The sequence below is a fragment of the Vipera ursinii genome (genome assembly GCF_947247035.1).
Source record: "Vipera ursinii genome assembly, chromosome: 3".
Taxonomy (NCBI): Eukaryota; Metazoa; Chordata; class Lepidosauria; order Squamata; family Viperidae; genus Vipera; species Vipera ursinii.
This window is the reverse complement of record NC_139516.1, coordinates 119,037,809-119,059,036: the sequence shown is the minus strand read 5'-3', so window position 1 is coordinate 119,059,036 and position 21,228 is coordinate 119,037,809. Positions and strand designations below refer to the sequence as shown.

Here is a 21,228-nt window from a genome sequence, read left to right as displayed (position 1 = left end):
GATTGCTGGCAAGTATAGCAACCATGAACTTGATCCTCTACAGCAGTGTTTTTCAACCACTGTATCACGGCACACTAGTGTGCCGCAAAATGTTGCCTGGTGTGCCGTGGGAAAAATTGAAAAATTCGAAAGATTTTTTAAAAAATGTCAACTTTTCGCCCACTAGGCGGGCGCCGGACTGGTTAGCTCAAGGCAATATAGCAAAAGCTATATTTCATTTGGATTTACTTTCACCGGAGATGCAAACAAACCAACTCCATTGTGCATGGTGTGTGGTGAAAAGCTAGCTAACTGTGCTATAGTCCCAAGCAAACTTAAACGCCATCTCCAAACGAAACACCCTTCGCTTCAAAACAAGAATGCGGACTATTTTGTTCGCCTGCGTGAAAACACGGAGAAACAGGCAACTTTCATGAGAAAAACCACAAAGGTAAATGAAAGAGCTCTTAAAGCTAGCTATCAAGTTGCTGAACTTATAGCCAAGTCAAAAAAGTCGCACACTGTGGCAGAGACATTAATACTTCCCGCCTGCAAAGCTATTGTAGAGGAGATGCTCGGACCTGAAGCAGCTAAAGAAATAGCCAAAGTCCCTCTCTCAGACAACACAATTTCCAGACGTATTAATGACATGTCTGCAGACATCGAAAGTGTGGTTTTTGATGGTGCAGGAGCAGGAGGAACTGACTGAACTGAGACAAAATCGTGGTTTCAAGCTAAGATTTGCTGATCTACCTTTGGACAGTTTTTGGTTGTATACTGCCAAGGAGTTCCCCCTTCTGGCAAACAAAGCTATTTTGACATTGCTCCCATTTTCCACTACATATCTGTGTGAGATGAGCTTTTCAAGCATGATTGCTATAAAAACTAAATACAGAGAGAGACTGAGAGCTGTTGATGAAGAGCTACGTGTGTGTCTTTCTTCGATTCCAGCCAGAATATCAGCTTTGTGTTCAGCCAAACAGGCCCAGGTTGCGCACTGAATAAAGTATTTTATAATTTTTCATATTTCTGTTTACTTACTATTTCATAATAAAGTAATTATAAAATACTTTCTTTGTGTTTATTTGATTCCTATTCAAGAGAATTACTTTATATATAGTCAATATAGGCACAGAGTTAAATTTTTTTAACATTTTTTAATGGTGGAGTGCATGATTTTTTTCATGAAACAAGTGTGCCTTTGCCCAAAAAAGGTTGAAAAGCACTGGTCTATCAGACTTTGATGAGGAGATTGAGGCTGATGAATGACAGGAAAGACAACTCTTAAGAGACTTTTTCAGTTCCCTTCTAGGAACTGAAGGTTTCAGAGGAGGAGTCAGCCCTTCTCTCTTTGGCTGTCCTCTGAAAACCAACTTTGTTTTGCCGGGCAACCATCTTTGCCTTAAAGCCTGGAAGAGGCATCTTGTTCTTCACCCTTGGTGTGGTCCTTCCACTTCCAAACTTCACTTTTCGGAAGCTGGCTATATTTTCAACACTGGGCATGTAATTCCTGGTGGTGTATGCAGAAGGAGAGGAAGGTGGCAGGATTTGAGGTTCTTCTGTCCCCTTAGAAATCCTTGAAGGCTGCACAGAGGTGGCTATGGGTGGATATGGCAAGAGAGGCTGGGATCCAGTCATCTCAAAGCAAGAAGGAGATCTGGGTGGCAAGAACAACCTCAGAGATCGCCGAACCCTTTCTGGAAGTCCCCATCGGTGCTCTGATGTAAGATGTCTCAGATGGGCCTCCAAGAGTTCTTTTTCCTCAACGCTGAGAAAATCGAGGTCTTGAGTGAGGATTTGCACTTCTCTATCCCGTGGGGGAATCTTGGTCACAGTGTCTGTGGTGATCTTCTCTGCTTTAAAGAGATGTGGGGCAAAAGCTTGCAACGATTTTAGCACTGTTGATGGCAAGCCCCATGCATGCTGGATTCCCTTCCACTGGAGGTGGAATTCCAGAAGGTTCCGGCTGCTCTCTGGGAGGAAAGGGAGCCCTGTCTTGGTACTGGAGTAAATCTGGACTTTAGTTTGCCTAGACTTGCCTGTTGCTCTCTGTCTCTTATTGCCAACTTTGCTGTTGGGCTTTTCTAAAGTCTTCTGCTCTGGCTTAAACAATACCGGTTCATAGATGTCTGTGGTTTGCAAATCAGGTCCAGTTTTCTGTAAGGATTTGGGTGGTAAAGGCAAGAGAGGCTGGAATCCAGTCATCCCAGGATGAGAAGGAGATCTGGGTGGTAGGAAGGCCCTCAGATATTGCCGAACTCTTTCTGGAAGACCCCATCTGTGCTCTGATGTACGATGTCTCAGATGGGCCTCCAAGCATTCTTTCATCTCAATGCTGAGGAAAACAAGGTCTTGACTAAGGATCTGCACATCTATTTTTTCCCTTCTTGGTTTCCTAGATGTGATTTTCCCAGTAGTCCTCTCTGATTGAAGAAGATATGGGGCAAAGACATGGAGAGATCTAACCACCATCGATGGTAAGCCCCATGCATGCTGGATTTTCTTTCGTTGGATATGGAATTCCAGGAGGTCCCTCTCCTCAATGGGGAGGAAAGAGAGCACTATTTTGGGACATAAGAATCTTGTTGCTTCAGTAGTCCCCCCTGTCTTAACCTGTAATGCTTTGGGAGTTATCTTCATCGCCCCCAAATGGTGCTTTGCCTTTTGCAATGGCACTGAAATTCGGGGAGCAGATGATGTGTCTTGAAATGGTCTATACCTGCAAGGCCAGTGAGGCTGTGCTGGAACCTGGGAAGAGGGGAGAGAAGGCAGGAATGAATGAAATGAATGTTGAATCCGTTTTGGAATCTCCCACTTATGCTTTATGACCATGGTCCTCACACTGGTCTCCAGATGTTCCTTTGTATTTGTGTTGAGGAACCAAAGCTGCTGGGCCTTCGTTTCCAAATCTGCCTTGTCTCTTGGACTCCTCTGAGTTCTCTTTCTGGTGTGCTTCTGTAGGCCAAGTGGAAAAGGAGCAAAGATGCGCAGAGATTTCAAGATAGCAGATGGCAGTCCCCAAGCGTGCTGTATCTTCTTGTGGGTGACACGAAACTCCAAAAGATCCCAGGACGTATGGATGTAGAAAAGCAGCCTCATCTCCGGGGATCTGATGGCAGCCACTGGAAAGCTGGAACTAGTTCTTGCATCTGGTTTCCTCTGGTGGATGTTCTTCATAGGCTTCGTGGTGGCTTCTTTCCAGGATAAAGTCCACCATGGTGATCCTTTTCTTCTGGAATGGGAAGCATGAGCTCCCTCTTGCAGTGGGAATCTGAAATGACGTTCACAGTGGGGTTTTTCATCAGTGACCTGTGGAAGAGGAACCATTGCTCTCAACAAATCTTGGATCAGTTGAGGAAGGCCCCATTTATGTTCCCTGATCCAACTCCTCACATGGGACTCCAGGTGATCTTTTGCATCTTGACTAAAAAAATGCAAACAATAGGGAGGGACCAGTACTTTACTCAGAGACGATGGCACTTGTACCCCCCTGTGTGTTTTTCTTCCATCTCCCCCCTGTGTGTTTTTCTTCCATCTCCCAATCTCTGTAGACCTGGACCTCTGAAGGACCTCTTCTGAGGCTCAGGTGGGACTGGTGCAAAAGCCTGTAGAGATTTGTGTACAAGAGCAGGTAATCCCCACTCGTGCTGGATCCTCTTGTATTGTACATGTAATCCCATAAATTCCAGGTCTTCCTGTTTAAGGGACATTGGGGTGGTCTCTTCATCAAGTGCCATCTTTTCTCTCCCAGACCTTGAGATTTTTCCTGGGGATCTTTCTCCTAGAAGATCACCTTTGGGGAGAGCCCTCTTGACTGTGGTTACATGATGTATGTCTTCTGCTTTGTGCCATGGCTTTGAGGCAGTCTGGAAGAGTCGGTTGTAGGCATGCCGTGGGGTTTCGGCTTGACCCTGGTCGCCCTCAACCTGGGAACAAGAAGCAGGGGGCAGAAACATTTTCAGTGACTCCTGGACACGCTTGGGAAGACCCCATCGATGGACTGCAGTTCGGTTCTTCATGTGAGCCTCCAGTAGTTTCTGCGTCACAAGACCCAAGAAGAACAAGCTGATGGTTATTTTAATTGTCACTTTTAATACACCCCACGAAGCGGTGGCAATGCCAAGTCCCTCCAGGAGCCGTTCTGGTTCTAAAGGGAGTGCAGCAAAGGCCTGAAGAGATTTTTGAACCATGGATGGTAATCCCCATTCATGCTGTAACTTCTTGCGCCGAATGTGCATCTCCAGAAGGTCCAAAATCTCTGTTTGGACAAAACATGGACCTGTCCTTGAGAATCTCAGTTCTTTTGTTCTGGAATCCATTACATTGGCTGTTTGACTCTCCTGGCCAACATTCTTCTCCAGAGTCCACCTCCTGAGCTTGGACATCTCTAGTGGTGGGCTTCCTACAATAACATTGCCAAACATCTTGTTTAAGGATTTAGTGTAGATACTGGGAAGACCCCAAAGATGCATTAATTGTTTGCATTTAATGTTCAAGTTCATCTTTTCCACAATGTCCTGTTCCAGAAAATACAAGCAAGATGGCCTGGGTTTGATTTCTGAGGACACAAGGGAACATTTAGGAAGAAAAGCATGTTCGATGGGGCCATAAAACTTCTTATATCTTATTAACTGGAACTTAATCTCCAGAGATTTTTTCTTGAGGTGAGTCTCCAGAGTATATCTAAGCAGATCTTCTAGACATCCCGTGTTATTTGGGAGGAGAATGTTGGTTTCTTCCCACCTTCCACTCTCCACCTGAGTTTCTCCAAATGTGGCTTGAGGTTTTTCCTCTGGAAGTAGTAAGTGAAAAAACTTTACAAACTGATGGACTTTCTGAGGGATGCCCCACTTTTGCTGTAACTTTAGCCGTTGAATGTGGAACTCCAGGTTTTGTTTGACTTTCTCAGAAAGGAAATGCAACTCTAGATGAAGCAAGGAAATCTGAGTCACCGCCTTTGGAAGATGCCACTTGGGTGGTTCTCCAATTAAGCTTCTAAGGGATCTCTGGACCAGGGTAGAATATCCCCACTCATGTTGTAGTCTCTTCTTCTTAACATGCATTTCTAAGTTTTCTCTGACCGCATTTTTGAAAAACAGAGACTTTACTTCTGAAAACTCAACGGGAATCTCTTTGAACCTGACTGAAGACAAAGGTCCTCCAGGACACATAGCTGCCAATGTCTCCACATACTTTAGTCCCAGGCCCCAGAGGGACACCAAGCGACCCCGTTGCAAAGTTACTTCGATCTGACCCATGGCTGACAAGTCAAAGGAGATGCAGGGGCTACGAGTCTGGGGGGTCCTGAGACCAGGAAGGATAAGCTTGGGGAGAGGTTGCTGGTAGGACGTCAGACAGACACTGTCTTCTGTGGTCCCTGCAGAGAAGAATTGTCCCAACATTGGACCTCTTTGGGGAACATCTTTGCCTGTCCCATCTAAAGGTAAAACGGCTAAGGGGCCCAGGTGGTGCTACATGACACAACCTAGGTCAGGGGTAGGCAACCTCAGCTCTTTTATGACTCATGGACTTCAACTTCAACTATGCTGACTCAGGAATTCTGGGAGTTGAAGTCCATGAGTCATAAAAGAGCCGAGGTTGCCTACCCCTGACCTAGAACTAAGGAGGGATTTCCTGACAGTTAGAACAATTAATCAGTGGAACAGCTGGCCTTCAGAAGTTGTGGATGCTCCATCACTGGAGGCTTTTAAGGACACAGCCAATTGTTCAGAATGGGATATGGTCTCCTGCGTGAGCAGGAGGTTGGACTAGAAGACCTCCAAGTTTCCTTCCAGCTCTATTAATTAATCAGTAGAATGGCTTGCCTCCTGAACCTGTGGGTGCTCCATTACTGGAAGTTTTTAAGAAGAGATTGGACAACTATTTGTCCAGGATGAAGTAGGGTCTACTACTTGAGCAGGAGGTTGGACTAGAAGACCTCCAGGATGTCTTCCAACTCTGTTATTCTGTTCCATGCTCGGTTGAAGAGGGCGGCTTGCAAGCTATTTCTCTAAGAGGACACGGGGTGAATGTTTCAGCTGAATCAAGGAATCTTAGGACTCGGAGGGACCTTTGAGGTCATCTAGTCCAACCCCCTGCTCAAGGCAGGAGACCTTATACCATCCTGAACAAATGGTTGTCCCATCTTTTCTCGAAAACCTCCGGCATCCATGACTCTGGGAGCCAAACTCTTACGCTGATTACAGGTAGTCCTCAAGTTACGACTACGGTTGTGTCCAAAATTTCTGTTGCTAAGAAAGACATTGGTTGGGTGATTTTTGCCCCATTTTGACAAGCTTTCTTGCTACAGTTGTTAAATGAAGCACTGCAATTGTAAAGTTGGTCACACGGTTGTCAAGTGAATCTGACTTCCACATTGAGGAAAACTAATTCACTTAAAATTGCGGACTCTACTTAACAAACACAGCAGTCACTTAACAACCGCTGCTTAAAATGTTTAAAAAGCGTATCCAGTCTTGTGATGCCTTGACTTACAAGCACAATGACTTACGGCCATAATCGCAGTTTTGATTATGGTTATAACTTGAGGAGTCGTTGTATGCCCAGTTCTACTGCCTTTGTTTTAAGTTAAATAGTGCCTTTCATTCATTTTAAATGGTTAGTCCTGGAGTAAGGTGCTGTTGATTACTTTTGATGGATATGCCTTGATTAATACAAGGTAAGCTGTCCTGGGTAGCATTTTTAGAGAAAAGCAAAATTGGAACGAAACAGAGAGGATCGCCCTTGGCAAGGATGACAAGCTCATTGGTGAAGTGATCCATATTTTTGGGAGACAGTTAGGTGCCATGATGATAGCATCAGGCTAGAATCCGGAATCTGGGATCCTGAGTTCTAATGCTGCCTGGGGCACAAAGCCAGATGAGTGGCCTTGGGCTAGCCACTTCCTCTCAGCCCTTGGAAGCAGGGAATAGCAAACCACTTATGAAAAACCTTGGCAAGAAAACTACAGGGCCTTGCCCAGAAGCGGACACAAGGGAACAGAAGAAAGAGACAGAGAGAGGGAGAAGATGATAGCTAGCTAGGGAGATAGAGAGATAAAGAAATAGAGAGATGATAAAGATAGATAGATAGATAGATAGATAGATGATAGAAGATAGATAGATAGATAGATAGATAGATAGATAGATAGATAGATAGATAGATATACATAGATAGATAGATAGACAGACAGACAGACAGAGATGGAGAGATAGAGGGATGGAGAGAAAGATGATGAATAGATAGACAGACAGACAGACAGACAGAAAAAGTACTGCAACAATCTGGTGGGTTAAATGCTTGGAAAAACTTAAAACCTTTTCCAATGGTTTTAGTTTCCTGCAGGCTGGCCTCACTTTTCTGCTGAACCTGCAAAGAGACAGAAAAAAGAAAAAAGAAAATCTTTTCTCCAAGTGATGACCAGGACTTAGGGGACAGTGAATGTGTCCAGATGCCCACTCTCTCTCTGGTCACTTGCAGGCCTCTGAATGCTGGGTCATGAAAGGACAGCAAAGGAAACACCCAATGTTCTAACTCAGGGCTTTTCAACCTTTTCACCCATTGTACCACTTTTAGGATATGGCAACATCCGAGTACCAACAATCGCCTAGCAAGGTGTCAAAAACTTGATGACAAAAAAAAGGAAAAAAGTGATGAAGTACAGGTAGGCCTTGACTTACAACAGTTCACTTAGTGACTGTTTGAAGTTACAATGGCACTGAAAAAGTGCCCCCCCAAGCCACAACCAAGCAAGACACCTGCCTGCCCACCTGGTGGCGCTCTTCCTCCTGTCCGAGGTTTTCATTGTTGTGAGCATTTCTGTTGAGGATTGGCAGTGGGGGTGGGGGGCTGTTTGGTTTTTATTTCTCCCCTTCTGCTGGGTGGTTGCAGCAGGTTTTGGTCACTTCACATGACCCCGGGATACTGTGACCGTCATAAATATGAATCAGTTGCCAAGCATCTGAATGTAAATCACAAGACCCTGGAGATGCTGCAACATTCCAGCTGATCGGCGCTTCTTCTGGGCTCAGAAGCACCGGGATCAGTGCCGAGCTCCAGCTGGAGCCTGGTGCTGATCCTGGTGCTTCCGCTGAGCCCTGACAGCCCTGCAGCTCCAGCCATGTTTCGCTCAGGCTTGTGCGGTGCTGCCACCGGTTCAGCTCATTCCCCTCCCCCACTACTTTTCTAGGATGGTCACGTACCACTTGCCAGGTGCCAGTGTACCACAGGTGGTACCCAAACCACTGGTTGAAAAGCCCTGTTCCAATATTTGAGGGGCTGCCACAAAGAATAGGGTTGTGTGTCAACCTCTTCTCCAAAGCACCCAGAGGCAGAAGAAGAGGCAACGGATGGGAAACTCATCAAGGAGAGAAGCAACCTGGAACTAAGAAGAAATTTCCTGACTGTTAGAACAATTAACCAGTGGAACAGCTTGCCTCCAGAAGTTGTGAATGCTCTCCAACACTGGACGTTTTTAAGAAGAGACTGGACAGCCACTTGTCTGAAATGTATAGGGTCTCCTGCCTGAGCAGGGGGTTGGACTAGATGACCTCCAAGGTCCCTTCCAAGTCTGTTAGTCTATTATACACCAGGTTTCTTCAGCATATTCAACTACAGACGTAAGACTCAGGCCTTGAATTCATCTTATTAAGAAAAGTCACATTTTTCTCCCTATGACTTCTTCCCTATGGCACAGATGTCTCAAAAACTTACAGATTCTGCCTTGGGAAACCATTTACGAGGGTCCAAGAGGAATTTCAAGCTGCTTTGGATCAGCTCAAAAGCCACACGCCACACTGTGAAAGTTTTCAAGATTTTCCAGATAATAAAGAAAACTAAGATCAAAGGGGCATTTTTGCCGAGAAGTATAATCAATTTCTGAAGAGCTAAAATGCCAAAACATGGAGCTGCCAGCTCCATACTGGAAAAAAAATATCCAGATAGCTAAAGTCCTGGGCTGGGTTTAAATATAAACAGGGTCTTTGTATGATGTGTTCTGAGCGCATCATAAAGGTCACCACACAGCACTATGCCAGCCCCATCTCAAAAGTCCTTCATCATCCTCTTCCTGGAAATTGTCACATAGAAAAGCCCTCACCTACTTGCTAGAATTCATGATGCTCCACCCTCATGTCTATACATTTATCATCTGGAGTTTATCATCTTAGAAAATCAGAATAGAGCTGGAAGGGACCTTGGAGGTCATCTAGTCCAACCCCCTGCTCAGGCAGGAGACCCTATTCCATTTCAGACAAATGGTTGTCCGGTGTCTTCTTAAAAACTTCCAGTGTTGGAGCATTCACCGCTTCTGGAGGCAGGTTGTTCCACTGGTTAGTTGTTCTAACTCTGTTAGGAAGTTTCTCCTTAATTCCAGGTTGCTTCTCTGCTTCATTAGTTTCCATCTGTTGCTTCTTGCCCTGCCTTGGAGAGTAGGTTGACCCCCCTCTTCTTTTTTTAACAATAACAATCTTTTATTGCTTAGCAAACAGCATGTTGTCTGGGTTCGTATATTTAAAAAACAATCAATAATAATTAATTTCTAAAATTCCATAATATATTAATGATATTTTTCCTTGATCTTCTCTTCTTCCAGTAGTATTCTCCCTTTTGTCAACATCAAACAAATCCAATACTTTCAATGCATACAAGGTTAAATATAAACATTTTTCTTGGGTTTGTACAAATAACAATAACATCAACGTATAACATCTTTTCTAATTGGCTTATGTTTCAATTGCATTTATAAAGGCCATCTTATTGAGTCACTATGTGTCCTGTTTTCAAGATTCTTATTTAAGCTTAGTTTTCCCTCAGTGTTCAAACCATTTTTATGAGTCATGATTTTCTCAAAGTTAATTGCCTTTACACAGCTAAACTTTTCATTCACACACACCATCCCAATATTTTTACATTTCATATGTTATAAAAGATACTATACTACTTGCATGTCTTATCCCTCTTACTGTAGGGCCCCTCTATATCCAAAATTTATCTATTCTTTTAACCATATTCAAACAAGTGTTTAATCATATAGTACTCCATCTGGTAAATCGAGTCAAATCTCTTGAATCTAATTCTAGCTTTCTTCTTTTGCCTTGAATTCATCTTATTAAGAAAAGTCACATTTTTCTCCCTATGACTTCTTCCCTATGGCACAGATGTCTCAAAAACTTACAGATTCTGCCTTGGGAAACCATTTACGAGGGTCCAAGAGGAATTTCAAGCTGCTTTGGATCAGCTCAAAAGCCACACGCCACACTGTGAAAGTTTTCAAGATTTTCCAGATAATAAAGAAAACTAAGATCAAAGGGGCATTTTTGCCGAGAAGTATGATCAATTTCTGAAGAGCTAAAATGCCAAAACATGGAGCTGCCAGCTCCATACTGGAAAAAAATATATCCAGATAGCTAAAGTCCTGGGCTGGGTTTAAATATAAACAGGGTCTTTGTATGATGTGTTCTGAGCGCATCATAAAGGTCACCACACAGCACTATGCCAGCCCCATCTCAAAAGTCCCTCATCATCCTCTTCCTGGAAATTGTCACATAGAAAAGCCCTCACCTACTTGCTAGAATTCATGATGCTCCACCCTCATGTCTATACATTTATCATCTGGAGTTTATCATCTTAGAAAATCAGAATAGAGTTGGAAGGGACCTTGGAGGTCATCTAATCCAACCCCCTGCTCAGGCAGGAAACCTTATACCATTTCAGGCAAATGGCTGTCCAGTGTCTTCTTAAAAACCTCCAGTGTTGGAGCATTCACCGCCTCTGGAGGCAGGTTGTTCCACTGGTTAGTTGTTCTAACTGTCAGGAAGTTTCTCCTTAGTTCCAGGTTGCTTCTCTCCTTGACTAGTTTCCATCCGTTGCTTCTTGTCCTGCTTTCAGGTGCTTTGGAGAATAGCTTGGCTCCCTCTTCTTTGTGGTAGCCCCTGAGATATTGGAACACTGCTATCATGTCACCCCTCACCCTTCTCTTCATTAAACTACACATACCCAATTCCAGCAACCGTTCCCTATTTTTGTCAGTGTTGTTGGGAATAGGAAAGACAAATTAGGTAGGATGTGCATTTTTTTTATCTCCCAAACAGTAATTCTCCTGGCAGCTCTATAATCCATTTTGTTAGATCTTTCTTATCCTCAAGGTGCTTTGGAGAATAGCTTGACTGCCTCTTCTTTGTGGCAACCCCTGAGATATTGGAACACTAGTTATCATGTTACACACACACAGTCCTTTTCATTAAACTTTGTTGTTGTTAGTTGCGAAGTCGTGTCCGACCCATCGCGACCCTATGGACAACGTTCCTCCAGGCTTTCCTGTCCTCTACCATCTTCTGGAGTCCATTTAAGCTCACGCCTACTGCTTCAGTGACTCCATCCAGCCACCTCATTCTCTGTCGTCCCCTTCTTCTATTGCCCTCAATCTTTCCCAGCATTAGGCTCTTCTCCAGTGAGTCCTTCCTTCTCATTAGGTGGCCAAAGTATTTGAGTTTTAGCTTCAGGATCTGGCCTTCTAAAGAGCAGTCAGGGTTGATCTCCTCTAGGACTGACCGGTTTGATCGCCTTGCAGTCCAAGGGACTCGCAGGAGTCTTCTCCAGCACCATAGTTCAAAGGCTTCAATTCTTTGGCACTCGGCCTTTCTTATGGTCCAGCTTTCACTGCCATACATTGCAACTGGGAAGACCATAGCTTTGACTATACGCACCTTTGTTGACAGGGTGATGTCTCTGCTTTTTAGTGTGCTGTCTAGATTTGCCATGGCTTTCCTCCCAAGGAGCAAGCGTCTTTTAATTTCTTGGCTACAGTCCCCATCTGCAGTGATTTTGGAGCCCAGGAAAATAAAATCTGTCACTACCTCCATTTCTTCCCCATCTATTTGCCAGGAGTTGAGGGCCAGATGCCATGATCTTGATTTTCTGAATGTTTAGTTTCAACCCAAGTTTTGCACTCTCCTTCTTCACTCGCAACAAGAGGCTCTTTAGTTCCTCTTCACTTTCTGCCATTAGATTCATTAAACTACACATACCCAATTCCAGCAACCGTTCTTTGTATGTTTTAGTCTCCAGTCCCCTAATCATCTTTGTGGTCCATCATTCGCGCTGAGGAAGCCGGGTGGGCGCCATTTTGGTTGCGGCCCGGCGGCGCCGGTGGCGGCGGCAATTGGTGAGCGGAGGAAGGTGTGGGCTGGGGATGATGGGAGTGAGTGCCCGAAGCCTAGGGAGACCAGTGGTGAGGCGAAAAAAGTCCGGGGCCGCGTTCACATGTTTCTGGGTCAGCCCGGGTTGGTCCCTCAGCAGTTCTGAGGGGAATCCATGGCTCGGCGCTTTGCCGTGAGGTGCGTTTTTATTTAATTTATTAATTTTTATTTCGCCTTGATGGAATTTTTATCCTGCTTTTTATGTATTTGGGATAACTCAAGGTAGCAAATTTGCCTGATCCTATTTTCCCCACAACAACCCTGCGAGGTGGCCCTGCCTGGCCTGAGAGAAAAACCGAGCCAGCATTCCTCCCACCCCCATAAAGACCATTTATACAGTACACTGCAAAAGAAGGGGATCCAGTTCAAACAAACCAAAATATCTGCAATATTATTCCATTATCAGCAATTGATTAATATTGGTGAGTTACTTCACCACAATAATTCGCTAATATATTCAGGAATATTACTGAATGGTCTCTGTAATCCAGATAATAAGGACAGAGTGATAGTCTTAAATAATATTACTTCGCTACAGTAATTCAGGAATATTAGTGAATTGTTTCACTGCAGCCCAAATAATATACGTAAAAGGTAGCCATCTAATTAATATTTCACAAGCATAATTTACTAATATAACCCTCGACTTACGACCACAATTGAGCCCAAAATTTACGTTGCTAAGCAAGACAGCTGTTGTGAGCTTTGCCCCATTTTACAACCTACCTTGCCACCGTTGCTAAGCAAATCAAACGGGTTGTTAAATTAGTCACCCGGTCATTAAGTGAATCTGGCTTCCTCGTTGACTTTGCTTGTCAAAAGGTTACAAAAGGACCCTGCAACTGTCATAAATGTGAGACAGTTGCCAAGCATCTGGATTTTGGGGAGGCTGCAGTGTGAAAAATGATCTTGTCATTTTTCCCCCCACTGTCCTTGTAACTTCAAATGATCACTGAATAAATGGTTATAAGTCAAAGATTACCTGTGGTACAAGGCTTTCTCTAATATTCCATTTAAAAGTACATCAGCAACTCGTCCTCTCTTTCAAAGGAAATGAGAGGATGGAGTTGTGTGATTAATTGAATACTGATTGCATCAACTGATTAAAATTGATGGCTTAAATGACAGAACATTTTCTTCTAGATTTGCATAGCACTTATTGTTGAACATGAGATATTAATGAAGAACGCTTAAAGGTAAACCAGCACACACTTGTTTGCCTGCTCTGCTTAATAAAACATTTATTTTTTATGACATTTATATTCGGCCCAGCTCAATCTGCAAAGTGTCTTTGGGTGGCTTAAAATTCACTTGCTGCACATAAGCAACATTACATAGAATAACAGAGTTGGAAGGGATTTTGGAGGTCTTGTAGTCCAAACTCCTGCTCAAGCACTTATACCAGAGGTCCCCACCTTTTGGGCACCAGGGACCGGTTCCGTGGAGAGAGGTTTTTCCACAGACCGGAAGGTGCATGGTTTTGTGTGCTGCCTGCATCCCACAGATGGGGCTTTGCTTGTTTGTGCGGACCGGTTGCTGGAATGCCACAGCCTGGTACTGGTCCACGGACTGGGGTCTGGGGACCCCTGACATACCATTTCAGACAAGTGACTGTCCAATCTCTTCTTAAAAGCCTCCAGTGTTGGAACACCCACAACTTCTGGAGGCAAGTTGTTCCACTGATTAACTGTTCTCATTGTTAGGAAGTTTCTCCTTAATTCCAGGTTGCTTTGCTCCTTGAATAGTTTCCATCCATTGTTTCTTGTCTTGCCTTCAGGTCCTTTGGAGAATAGGTTGACCCCCTCTTTTTTGTGGCAGCCCCTCAAATCCTGGAATACTGCTCTCATGTCACCCCTGGTCCTTCTTGTGTTATATATGTAAACAGTTCCTCAATTGATATGTTATATGTGTAAACAGTTCAATAATACTGCATTGACAAGTGTATAAACTACAAGCCGCCTGACAGGAAAACACGCGGGAACTTTGACAGCTGTCAAAGTTCCCCGCACAGCGCAGGCGCCACCACTGACAGCTCACGGCTGTCAAACTCCGGACCATGAGGAAGCCTGAGCTGTCAAAGCATCCACCGCACAGCGCAGGCGCAACCACTGACAGCTCGCGGCTGTCAAAACACCAACACATGCGGAAGCCGGAGCTGTCAACAGAAGGCGGCGCGGATTGGTCCCAGCTTGACACGGCGCCAAATTAAACACCGCTGATTGGTCCTCGCTACCAGCTGCCGGCTATAAAAGCCGGACAAGTTATTCTATGTTGCCTTGCTCTTAATAAAGTTGTCGTTAACTAGCCTGTCGTCCCGAGTGGTCCTTAGGCTACTTCACTGGCGACGAAGGTGGGATCGCTCCGGAGCTGAAGTCATGGCCGAGGAAGAGAGTTCCCGGCAAGAGCTGTCACGGAGGTTTTAACCTCCATCGGAGCAACCCAGGACAGGACGACATGGCAAACTTCGGCCGTGTGAGGGAGTTTGATACACGCCATCCCGAGAGGTGGCAATCACACCTTGGCCAGGTCGAGGGATTCCTCCTCGTCAGTAAAATCACTGACGACCGAGCAAAGGCCGCCGCTCTGCTGTACATCAGCGGACCTCCAGTATATGATGCAGCCGTCGGCTTGTTCAGCCCGGTGCCCATCACTGAAGTCTCCTACGCGGACCTGGTGGACCAGCTGAACAAGTACTACATGCCGGCTCGTTCAGAACTGTACTGGCGGGTGCAATTCGCACAAAAGGAACAACGGCCGGACGAGCCCGCCAACGAGTTCATCGCCGGGGTCAGACACGCCGCACGGAACTGCTGTTTCCCCGACCTGGAAGACCGCATCAGAGACCAGGTGGTGATCGGTCTGAAGGACGAGAGACTACAGAAGAAACTGACGTCCAAACCCGACATGAACCTGGCAGAGCTGACCAGAGAGATCATGGCTTACGAGCACAGCCACAAGAAGAAGCCGACGAACACGACCCCAGAGAGCCCCGCGACCGTCTATCAAGAAAGCGCAACCTTCAGCGACAGCGGAGAGTCGGTGGATTTCACCGATGGGGAAGCCCTACAGCGCAGAATGGAGCACCGGCAACCGAGGAGAGGCAACACGTCGGACCGCCGTAGATCCAGGAACCCCCCGCCGCCGCCACCGCGCTACGAGCAACGAGCCGCCTGTGCCAGCTGCGGGGGCAATCATGCCCGAGGAAGCTGCCGTTTTAGGAACGCGAAATGCCACAATTGCGGGAAGACTGGCCACATCAAGCCGGTGTGCCGCAGCAAGGGCCGGGACAACATCAATGATGTGGAGGCAAACTCCCCAGGTAGGCCGGCTGCCCAGGCCAGCAGAGAAAACCCACCTGGCCCCCTGGTAGAGACAATTGACAGGGTAAACAGCATAAGCTCCAAGGTTAAAATCTGGGTCAAAATTCAGGGAGTGCCCTGCCACATGGAAGTGGATTCAGGGTCAGCGGTCTCCTTAATTTCGCTAACAACCTATCAGGAGATCTGTCAGCAAGGCCAAGAACAAATTCCCCTGAAACAAACCCAGGTACACCTAGCTGATTTCCAGAAAACCCCCATTCCGCTGGAAGGGAGAGCCAAGGTCGTAGTGCAGTACAAGGGGTTCAAGGGTCCCTTAGAGGTTTTAGTTACGCCAGGGAACCGTACCAACTTGATAGGGTTAAACTGGTTCAGTCCACTAGGCATCGCCTTAACGGGGGTTAATACCATTCAAGCACCCAGCCTGGAAGCCGTTTGCGACAAGTACGCCGACGTTTTCGATGGCACTTTGGGGAAATACACGGGTCCCCCCATTTCTTTGCAGCTAAACCCAGCAATCCAACCAATCAAAATAAGAGCTAGGAGGGTACCCTTTGCCCTTAAAGAAAAAATCGAAAACGAACTTGACCGCCTCGTAGGGCTAGGGGTGCTTGAGCCAACAGAAGGGGGAACCTGGGAGACCCCTATTGTCACCCCAATCAAACCTAATGGTGACGTGAGAGTGTGCGCTGACTACAAGGCGACAGTCAACCGAGCTCTCAGCCCCCATGCTTACCCGGTGCCAGCGGTAAGGGACGTATTTGCTTCCATCCGCTCTGGCGCCCTTTTCGCCAAACTCGATCTCACGCAGGCGTATTTGCAACTGCCTGTCACGGACGACACCGCGGAAGCTCAAACTATTGTCACCCACCGCGGTGCCTTTAAAGTAAAGAGGCTCCAATTCGGCATATCGGCAGCCCCGGGTATTTTTCAGGGTATCATGGAGAAGACCCTGAAGGGAATACCCGGGGTCTGCCCCTATTTCGACGATGTTCTCATCGCCGGGGAAAACGAAGCTAGCTTAGCTGACAGGCTGTCAGCTGTGCTGAGCCGGCTCAGAGAAGCCGGTCTCAAACTTAAGCGGGAAAAGTGCTCTATTGGAGTCACATCGACAGAATTCCTAGGGTACAAAATAGATAGCCAGGGCATCCACCCCACCTCAGAAAAACTACAAGCTATTCAAAACGCACCCAGCCCTAGGAATAAGCAAGAGCTTCAATCCTTTTTAGGACTGTTAAACTTTTACCATGCCTTCATCCCCCATAAAGCCACTATTGCGGAGCCTCTGCATAGGCTCCTAGACAAGGGCACAACTTGGTCCTGGACCAAGGAACATGAGAACAGTTTCCAATCGTTAAAAAAGATTATCTGTCACAGCTCAACTATCACCCTTTTCAGGGAAGACACCCCAATATGCATCGCTTGTGATGCCTCTCCCTATGGAATCGGGGCTGTGTTAAGTCACCTATTCAAGGACGGTACACAAAGACCCATAGCCTTCTATTCACGCACTCTAACCAAAGCTGAAAGAAACTACGCACAAATAGACAGGGAAGCCCTAGCGATAGTAGCAGGGGTCAAAAAATTTCACGACTACCTGTATGGCAGACCATTTACTATATTTACGGATCACAAACCCCTGCTAGGCATATTCACGTGGAATAAAACTACTCCACAAATTCTCTCTCCGAGAATTTTACGATGGTCAACATTCTTAGCAGCCTATTCCTATCAACTAATACATAAGCCAGGTAAAGAATTGGGACACGCTGACTGCCTCAGCAGACTACCCATGCAAACCAGGGACTCAGACCCAGCCCCAGCCAGCCTGATTTTAGCAATCTCCCAACTACCAGAATGCCCCTTGACTGCAAACATTATAGCTAATAATTCAGCCAAAGATAAAATACTTACCAGAGTCCTTAAATGGGCCACAACAGGGTGGCCAGCTCAAAACCCACAACCCCAATTCCAACCTTATTTTAACAGAAAAAATGAGATCTCAACACATAGAGGATGCCTGCTGTGGGGAAATAGGGTCATCATACCAGAGAAAAACATAGACCAAACATTACACATTTTACATGAAGGACACCCTGGAATTGTAAAAATGAAGGCGATGGCTAGAAGTTATGTGTGGTGGCCAGGCATAGATAAACAAATAGAAAAATATGTGGGTGGGTGTTACACCTGTCAACAGACCAGGAACGAACCACCCCAGGCACCTATCCATAAATGGGAAACTACTAGGAACCCTTGGTCTCGTATACATATAGATTTTGCAGGACCAATCCAGGGTCAAAGTTTCTTAATTGTAGTGGACAGCTATTCTAAATGGCTGGAAGTCACTCCCCTTAGAAAAACAACGTCCGAAGCCACTATGCAAGCTTTACGAAAAATATTCGCTACACACGGCCTGCCTGACACCATAGTTTCAGACAACGGACCTCAATTCACCTCTCGTGAATTTCAGATGTTCGCTATGAAGAATTGTATTAGGCTGGTCACGTCGGCGCCGTTCCACCCATCGTCGAACGGAATGGCTGAAATTATGGTACGATCCACAAAAGAAGCTTTGAAAAAATTCGTTAAAGGGAACTGGCAAAGGCGTCTCAGCCAGTTTCTATTATCACAACACACAACTCCATGTACTACAACCGGCAAAACACCAGCTGAATTAAGATGGGGGAGGAGGCTCATAACACGACTCGACAGACTGCACCCTGACACATATCCAGAAGAAAAACAGCACCCCCATCCCGCCCGCACACTCAACCCTGGTCAACTGATATGGGCACGATCATACACAGATAAAAACAAGTGGGTACAAGGAACAGTAATAAAACAAACTGGGCCCATCTCATACCTTATAGCAATGCAGGCACAGGGCAACGTACGCCGCCATATTGACCAACTCAGACCCAGACAACCACCACACAATTCTGAGCAACCAACCAATGCCGGGATACAACCCCCACCGGAAATGCTGCCTATCCCAAACCAGGAAGAGGAACTCCAAAACGAAGGACCTGAACCAGACCACCCTCCACCCCTTCGCCGCTCAACCAGGAATCGAAGACCACCCACCTACCTAAAAGACTATCAGTGGGCAGGTTCAAACGTCCAAGAGGAGAGAAACGCACCAGGGGAGGGGTAAGGGGTGTGTTATATATGTAAACAGTTCCTCAATTGATATGTTATATGTGTAAACAGTTCAATAATACTGCATTGACAAGTGTATAAACTACAAGCCGCCTGACAGGAAAACACGCGGGAACTTTGACAGCTGTCAAAGTTCCCCGCACAGCGCAGGCGCCACCACTGACAGCTCACGGCTGTCAAACTCCGGACCATGAGGAAGCCTGAGCTGTCAAAGCATCCACCGCACAGCGCAGGCGCAACCACTGACAGCTCGCGGCTGTCAAAACACCAACACATGCGGAAGCCGGAGCTGTCAACAGAAGGCGGCGCGGATTGGTCCCAGCTTGACACGGCGCCAAATTAAACACCGCTGATTGGTCCTCGCTACCAGCTGCCGGCTATAAAAGCCGGACAAGTTATTCTATGTTGCCTTGCTCTTAATAAAGTTGTCGTTAACTAGCCTGTCGTCCCGAGTGGTCCTTAGGCTACTTCACTTCTTTTCTCTAAATTGGCCATACCCAATTCCTGCACCCATTCTTCATATGTTTTTGTCTCCAGGCCCTTAATCATCTAGTTGCTCTTCTTTGTACTTTTTCCAAAGTCACAACATCTTTTTTGTAAAGTGGTGACCAAAACTGGATACTGTGTGGCCTTACTAAGACTTTATAAAGCAGTACTAATATTTCATCTGATTTTGATTCTATACCTCTGTTTATACAACCCAGGATTGTATTAGCTATTTTTGGCGGCTGCTGCACATGGCTGGCTCATGTTTAAGTGATCGTCCACTGGGACTCCCAAGGTCCCATTTCTCTTTCTTGTTCTTCTTGAAATCCTCCAGTGATGCGGCACCCACAACTTTTGAAAGCAAGCCAAAAGCATTAGTTATATATGGGTGACTGAAGCTTCCCCTTATGCATTATTAACGAGGGTGTGAATAAGAGCAGGAATAAGGATGCTTTAATGTGATGAAGGCACCTTGGAGTGAGTTGAAACATTGATCTGGCTTGTCTTTGCTAAACAGTGTTTTCGGTAATTATTGTTTCATTGTACAGTTATCTCTTTCCCTTTTTTTCCTTTTATTATTATTTATTGGGCTTACATGCCACCCATCTAGCCTAGAGCCGACCCTAAACAGCTTACAATAAAAAAAGCTCAAGATGAAACAGTTAAGCGTAATAACCATAAATATTAACACTAGGATTAAGTTGAAATTGCAAGCTGGGAAGAAAGGGAAGAAGATGCACAAAAGGAGGAGGTGGGGTCTTAGCACATTAACCACCTCCAGAGTGAGATGCCCCAGTTGGGGGCCCAGGCCAGCTGGCAGAGCCAGATCTTTAGGCCCTTTCAGGACGTGTGCAAATCTCACCTGCGGGGTGGTGGATGATATTTCAAAGGGCAGAAGCCACAGCAGAAAACGCTCTTCTCCTGGCCCCCACCACCTGGAATGTCTTGAGTGCCATGGTCTGCAGTAGACCTCTTCTGCTAGCACAATAAGGATAACCTGGGCCCATGCCTGAAGGGTTTTTATCACCCTTGAAGATGGAACAAGGGACTGGGGATAAACCTCGTCGTGTTCAGCGGGGTAAATTCCCAGATTTCTAAGACTTTGCATCCGTAATCCTATAGCATAATTGGATCCTGAAATGCCATTTCTGTCCTTGTTCCTTACAGCACTGCAAACCATAGAGAATTACCAGAAGTCCAAGGTAGTGGAGAAGCCTTCTCCTCTCCCTTTCACCAGCTTGCCCTCAGACATCATTGAAATGAAAGTGAAGGATGGAAGCAAGATCCGGAATCTGATGGGCTATGCCATTGGCAAGATGGAGCAAGAGACGACGAGACAGATGTTCTTCAGCAGGGTTGGCAAAGCCATCAACAAGACCATCACCTGCGTGGAGATTATGAAGCGGCAGCTCAAGGATCTTCATCAGATCACAAAAGTGTTCTTTCAGCAAATAGAGGAGGACTTACTATCATTCATTTTGTGCCAATCCAGCTTCTTTTTGGTCTTGGTGGCCACAAAGGCGAGGACCTGAGGCCTTCTCACCACAACCCTGGCCCCCAGGGGCCTCCCCAAGGAGGAAACTGGAGCAGAGGGCATGAAGTTCCTGTGGGACCTGAGGAGAATCCAGGACATCCCCAGCAGATGCTGGAGCCTCTTGGCTAGCCAGTGAGACTCTAAGCTCTGAATCATAGCTTCTTCCATGAAGGAGATGGACACAGATGGAAAGTGTATCTCCTCTACCTTGGCAGCCTCGGGAGAAGCTGGCTTGGAGCTTCTGCTACTCTTCTGCTTTTGAAGGACCCTTTTGTGGTGCTTAAAGGACCTGCAGCTCCTCAGTCTGCTGTTGTATGCATGCTGATAATTTGTCTAACCTTGGCTTATACTTTGTAAGTTTGAGAGCAACATGTGCAGCACTCAGGTCATTTGTTAATCTGTTTCTAGTGTCAGATTTGATATAATTCAAAGCTAAAAACAGTGTGCTTGCTCCAGAGGCTTGTTTTGGCTAGGAAGGGGCTTGAGAAATGGCTTTTTCCTGCAAAAACTTAGCCAAAGAGTGAGGTGCGCATGCTCACAGAGAGGGCTCCAA

At 46.0% G+C, this 21,228-nt stretch overlaps 1 protein-coding gene across 1 annotated transcript; it reads left to right on the top strand.

Moving 5' to 3' along the window:
* Positions 1-5,872: 5,872 nt before the first annotated feature.
* LOC310638924 (ribonuclease P protein subunit p25-like protein) lies at positions 5,873-20,673 on the top strand (the record flags this gene model as incomplete). The annotated part of the gene is made up of 3 exons (XM_083360285.1): positions 5,873-5,877; positions 12,039-12,142; positions 20,309-20,673. The coding sequence occupies 3 exons, from the start codon at positions 5,873-5,875 to the stop codon at positions 20,671-20,673; spliced, it is 474 nt and encodes a 157-aa protein (XP_083216411.1).
* Between the last annotated feature and the right edge of the window lie 555 nt (positions 20,674-21,228).